Source organism: Egretta garzetta, unplaced genomic scaffold (assembly GCF_000687185.1).
Source record: "Egretta garzetta isolate BGI_Z169 unplaced genomic scaffold, ASM68718v1 scaffold100, whole genome shotgun sequence".
Classification (NCBI taxonomy): Eukaryota; Metazoa; Chordata; class Aves; order Pelecaniformes; family Ardeidae; genus Egretta; species Egretta garzetta.
The window spans coordinates 1,571,430-1,576,318 of record NW_009258265.1 but is presented as its reverse complement, the minus strand read 5'-3'; the positions used below and the strand labels follow the sequence as shown (position 1 = coordinate 1,576,318).

Here is a 4,889-nt window from a genome sequence, read left to right as displayed (position 1 = left end):
AGCTTCTCAAAGGCAGACAGTGCAAATGCTTCAGCAGGGCTTGGTTTCTGTGGAGATATTTGGCAGTTGCTACGGTATGTTACGTCTTGACCTTACAGTGACAGGCTATCCGGCTGTTAATGCCTGGAAGCTTCAGCTGCACTGCCAGAGAAAAATAAGATTAGTTTGGAAATTCAGTAGAGAAACGAGTGATTAGAAAAATGTACGAAGTAAACAGACTTCAGAACAGAGAGCTAGGGCAGGAGGCGTATCTGGCAAAGGGTCAGTCACAACGAGAGCATGCAAACCTCATCTGAACTTTAACCACGATGTTCTTGTACTGGTGAAGATGGAAGCTACTGATCTGTCCATTTCCAGGTCCCAAAGATCAGGGAGTTAAACCATGAATTCACAATCTGCACACATCTCTTCTCCTTAGTTCTCTTCTTTTTTGGATTCTTCCTTGGGTGCTTCGGGAACCAGGATGACCTTTCCAACATTCTTCTTCTCCTGCATCTGCCTCATGGCATCTGCCACCTAGAAGGAAGAAGAATCCCGTGAGACCCATGGCCAGCACGCAGTGCAGCCATGCCCTTCCTGGGCCCCTTGGTCCACCCAGACTAGTCCAAGGGCCACCCAGGAGGCAGCTTGCCTGGCAGTCCAAGCGAGCACCAAGCATTCGGATGCCTCTGCACGGATGCATTTTGGACAGAGTTGGGCAGCTCTCCCAGGCTGCCCATAGGAAACAGTCCTCAAGAATTCACACAGACCAACCGTAACACACAAGGATGCTCTGCTACGCAAACCGTGGAAGAATGAAGTGCAGTCACCACAGCTTCCTTCCCAAACAGGGGGGCACTGCAGAAACCCAGCTAACAGCCAGGACAGTATTTCCACCATCTACACAACCACAGAACAATACCTGCACAGATTTTTATTTTTATTATTTTTAAGCAAAACAGCACCCGGGCCAGGCCTGGAATCAGAGTTTTCCTTAAGTGATTGCATCAGGCTAGTTCTTGGGTACTAACACCTACTGATCCTTATCAAATCCTACCCCAGCAAAGGATTTCCACGGGAAAAACCTGACTCTGTCTGGATACATCGATGCAACAACGCTGAGCATAGCAGAGCTGCGGAAAAACCTGCCACTCCCTACCAACATCCTCATTCTGCTTTGCTGCCTGGGCTCTTTTTCACTCGTGGAAGGGCAGCAGCGACCTTCCCAGCTGTCTGCTTAATTACAGGGTGCAGACTCAGGGCAGCCTCCAGTCTGATGGATAACCCAGCCCCTCCGTGGGCCGCTGCTGCCCACGGAGCACAGCTGAGCCCCTGCCCTGTTCCACAGGGACGCTCTGTCTGGCATTGCCCAGCTCTGTGCACTGGAGCAGAAAAGCCCAGCCACTTTATTCCCCCTTAATATCTTAAAAGGGAAAAAGGCACTGAATGTCTGCGAACAGATGGTTCTTAACCATTCACAACAGTTCAGCCCCCACGAACAAGGTGCTCGCACCGATCCAGAGCTCACTGTGCAGAAAGCAATCGCCCAGTAATTTCTGGGTGCTGCCAGCCTATATTAGCTCAGACTCACCTGATCAAAGGGCCATACAGAGTCTATTTTGGGCTTGATTTTGCCTTGACTGTACAGGTTAACCAGCTTGGCTACAACACCTCCGACAAGCTCAAATTCTTCATCCATATATCCAAGGTGGTAGCCACACACAGCCTTGTTATGGTGTAGGAGCTGCAAGGCATTGATGCTGAACTGGTTCCACCAGGTTTTGGCCATAGCCATGAGGTTCTTCTTCTGCCCAGTGAGCAAGTTTGCTACCCCTAAAAAGAAGGCAAGCCACAGGTGAGCTGGAATCAGCACAGCACGGGAGGCAGAAGGCATCCCATGTAACAGCTCAGATGATACACAGGGTACATGCAGTGATGGAGGACAGAGGAGAGAATCGGACCACATTGGGATCTGCCCAGTCGACCTTCAATGGAAACAGGTACCTGCCTCGGCCTCAAGATACACAGAATTTGGATTATCAGCACCCACATATTGCAAAAATATAGAACAACTCCTCTCTGAGGAGTGCAGCAGCAGCATGGCTGGAGTGGAGAGGCAAGAGAGGGTTACAAGTGACATCCAGCCAGGCTGGCAGGACAGCGCTCCCCTTCTCCTACAGCCAGGCTTCTTCAGGGGAGCCACACGCTGCAGCGGCTGGGACAACAGAAGCAGCACACTGGTGCAAGTGTCTGGAATCCCACTGGGGGCTGTGTGAGGGCTTTGTCTACGGGACAAAATCACAGTGTTTCAAGGGCTGGGGAATGGAGAGATAAGTATTCAGTAGCCTCAAACCTCATCACCCACACATCCTCTAGAAGAAAAGCAAGGCTCTATTAGTGCTGTGCATTAAGTCAGCCTGGACAAAGCAGCTGCGCCAGCGTTGCTCCGTGAGGACATTCCAGCTTCCCCTGCAGGCACTGGCTCATACTCGAGAAGATATCTTGCCATGGGAGGAAAAACCCTTGAGGCCTGTGACCAGAGCTCTTGGGACAAGGCACAAATCTCACTTCCCTCAGTGCCTCACCCAGGCAAAGCATCCTAAAGACCTTTGTGAAGTAACAAAACTACACCACACGCAGCAGTAGTGATGCTCCCTCACGGCTGTGCAGCCAGGCATGGAGCAGGACGGAGCATTCCCATGCAGACCCACAGCCACCCTGCCAGCACATGGTGCCTCCTACGCAGGAGCTAGGGTTTGGGCACGCTGCTCACGCTTACCGTAAGTGATGAGTTTGCCCATCGGCTTCAACAGGTTAAATGCTTTGGACGTATCGGATCCTCCCAGGGGGTCCAGGACAATATCAACACCTAGAGGGAATTGAAAGTAACCAGTAACTTTGCACTTGGGAAAAAAAAAAAAATGCAGGACAGTTGTGGAAGTCCTCCTCCACCACACAGTACCTTTGGGAGAGATTTTCCGGACCTCCTCTGCGTAATCCATCGTTCTGTAGTCAATGGGGTGAGCGACTCCGCTCTCCTTGAGCGAATCATGCTTGGAGGCAGATGCTGTGCCAAAAATGGTGACATTTTCTACAGTCTTGCACAGCTGGATGGCAGCAGTTCCCACACCACCTGAAAACCAGCAGCGAGAAAGACTTAGGAGCAAACAGCCCCAGCGGTCAGAAAAGCCTCTGGGTAGGGAAATTATCCCTGCTTGTACCGATGGCAGAGTGCCAGGAGGGTATGGAATAAAGGCTTTGCCTGGGGCAGGCTGATGCCTGTGACACGCTGGCGGAGACCAACTCTGGCTGCTGGGAAATGGGTTCAGCATTTGCCAGCGCTTGGGTCGGCATAAAGCCTGCACCTCCGGCAGGCAACATTTTGTCAGTCCAGCCCCATTCCGATTGCTTCCTCCCCCGTGCCACCTATTCAGAAACTGCACATTGAGGCCAAAAATCTCAGCATGGGCTGAGGAGAACTACTTACCTGCAGCCATGTGGATGAGGACACTCTGGTTGGGTCGCAGGTTTCCAAAATCAAACAGGATCATGTAGGCAGTGATGTAGTTGACAAGAAGAGCAGCCGCTTCCTCGAAGCTCATCCCCTCGGGCATCAGGAAAGTCTGACTCGCTGGCACGTTCACCACTTCTTGCCAGAGCCCTGACCTAGCCAGGACCATTACCTTATCACCAACCTAAAAATTAAACAGAGGACAAGGCGGTCTGAAACAAGCCCCAGGCTAGCAGAAGCCATCACACCCTTGCCCTCTGCACGCCAGAGCGCGTACACGTGTGCTGTTCTCTGCGCAGAGGCCTGCAGGGACTGCAGCACCCCTGGGCTTGGGTGGGAGCCCGCAGCCTGTGCTTTGCTCCTCGGGCAAACCACAGCAGAGCGCAGCACCTCTCGCCACGGACCTGGGTGCACGCCAGGAGCCTCGGAGGGACCGCAGGTGCCCCAGGCTCTGGCTTGCACCCAGCGTGCTGCCTGACCGCCAGCCGCCCAGACCAACGGACCCCCAAAAAGGAGAGAGGGATGGGGGTCGTGTCCTGCCCTCCCTGCCCAAGCTGGGAGCAGGAGTCTGAACACTGTGAAATATTACTGCTGCGCCTTGCAAGGATCGTTCTGCCAACAGGCAGGAGGCTCGGGGCGATGCCTAACAGGATCAACCCTGGAAAAAGCATGTCCAACCTTAGGGAAACCTCTCAGGTCTGAGGCATCCCCCAAAATCTGCCCTTATCCAGCTGGGCAAGAAACATCTGCTCGCTGCGCGAGGGGAGGGAGAGGACAAAACACCGAGCAGTCGTATCGGCAAGCGGACGGGAGGCTGAGCCAAGGCAGTGAGCAGAAAGGCTCTTGGTGTGTGGGTTTGGCATTTACACTTGAATAAACCAAGATGTTTTCCTGGAGGGGAAGGAATCATCTTTGACACGCTGGGTTTTTTTGGAGACGCTTTGTTTTGCTAGTTGTTGCACCCAAAAATCATCTTAAAGCACCATCATCGCAACAAGCCCCAAGACCCAAAGGTCTGGGACACGCAGAGCCAACTCCTCCGTCCCCCGAGCTGCCCCAAACGCAGCAGCCACAGGCTCGTGGGCCACAAAGCCGGCGCCAAGAGCGGCCAACCTGCTCGTGGCCACACCTCACCACCCTCAGATGGCTCTGGACAACTCTGCAGCCGCCGGAGCGGTTTCCTCCTCCCACACCCCTGCAGTTTCAGAGGTTGGTCGCAAACGTGATCGGAAACAGCACGGTCACGCTTTAGCCCAACATCCCACGAGCGCTCGCCCCTAACAAGAAGATTTTGTAGGCGCAAAGAGGCCTGGGGGTCCCCAAGGCACGCGACCGCTCCCAGCTTTTCCCCACGGCTCCGCACCCGACCCTCCCCAGACCCCGGCCCTGCGGGTGGGCA

General features: G+C 53.8%; 1 protein-coding gene across 2 annotated transcripts in view; it reads right to left on the bottom strand.

The window, feature by feature from the left end:
* VAT1 (vesicle amine transport 1) overlaps positions 1-3,980 on the bottom strand; it is a 6,562-nt gene extending 2,582 nt beyond the window's left edge. The window contains exons 1-5 of one of the 2 annotated variants that reach the window (XR_004843253.1): positions 3,467-3,980; positions 2,942-3,112; positions 2,759-2,848; positions 1,571-1,812; positions 288-516 (exon numbers count right to left, since the gene is read on the bottom strand). Coding sequence is in view for 1 of the 2 variants with exons in the window: in XM_035903771.1 (XP_035759664.1) it covers positions 415-516; positions 1,571-1,812; positions 2,759-2,848; positions 2,942-3,112; positions 3,467-3,659 (798 nt within the window). In the remaining variant the exon portion in view is untranslated. Of the gene's footprint in view, positions 1-6; positions 517-1,570; positions 1,813-2,758; positions 2,849-2,941; positions 3,113-3,466 lie in introns of those variants that run through there. The other variant, XM_035903771.1, reaches the window with a different exon arrangement.
* Between the last annotated feature and the right edge of the window lie 909 nt (positions 3,981-4,889).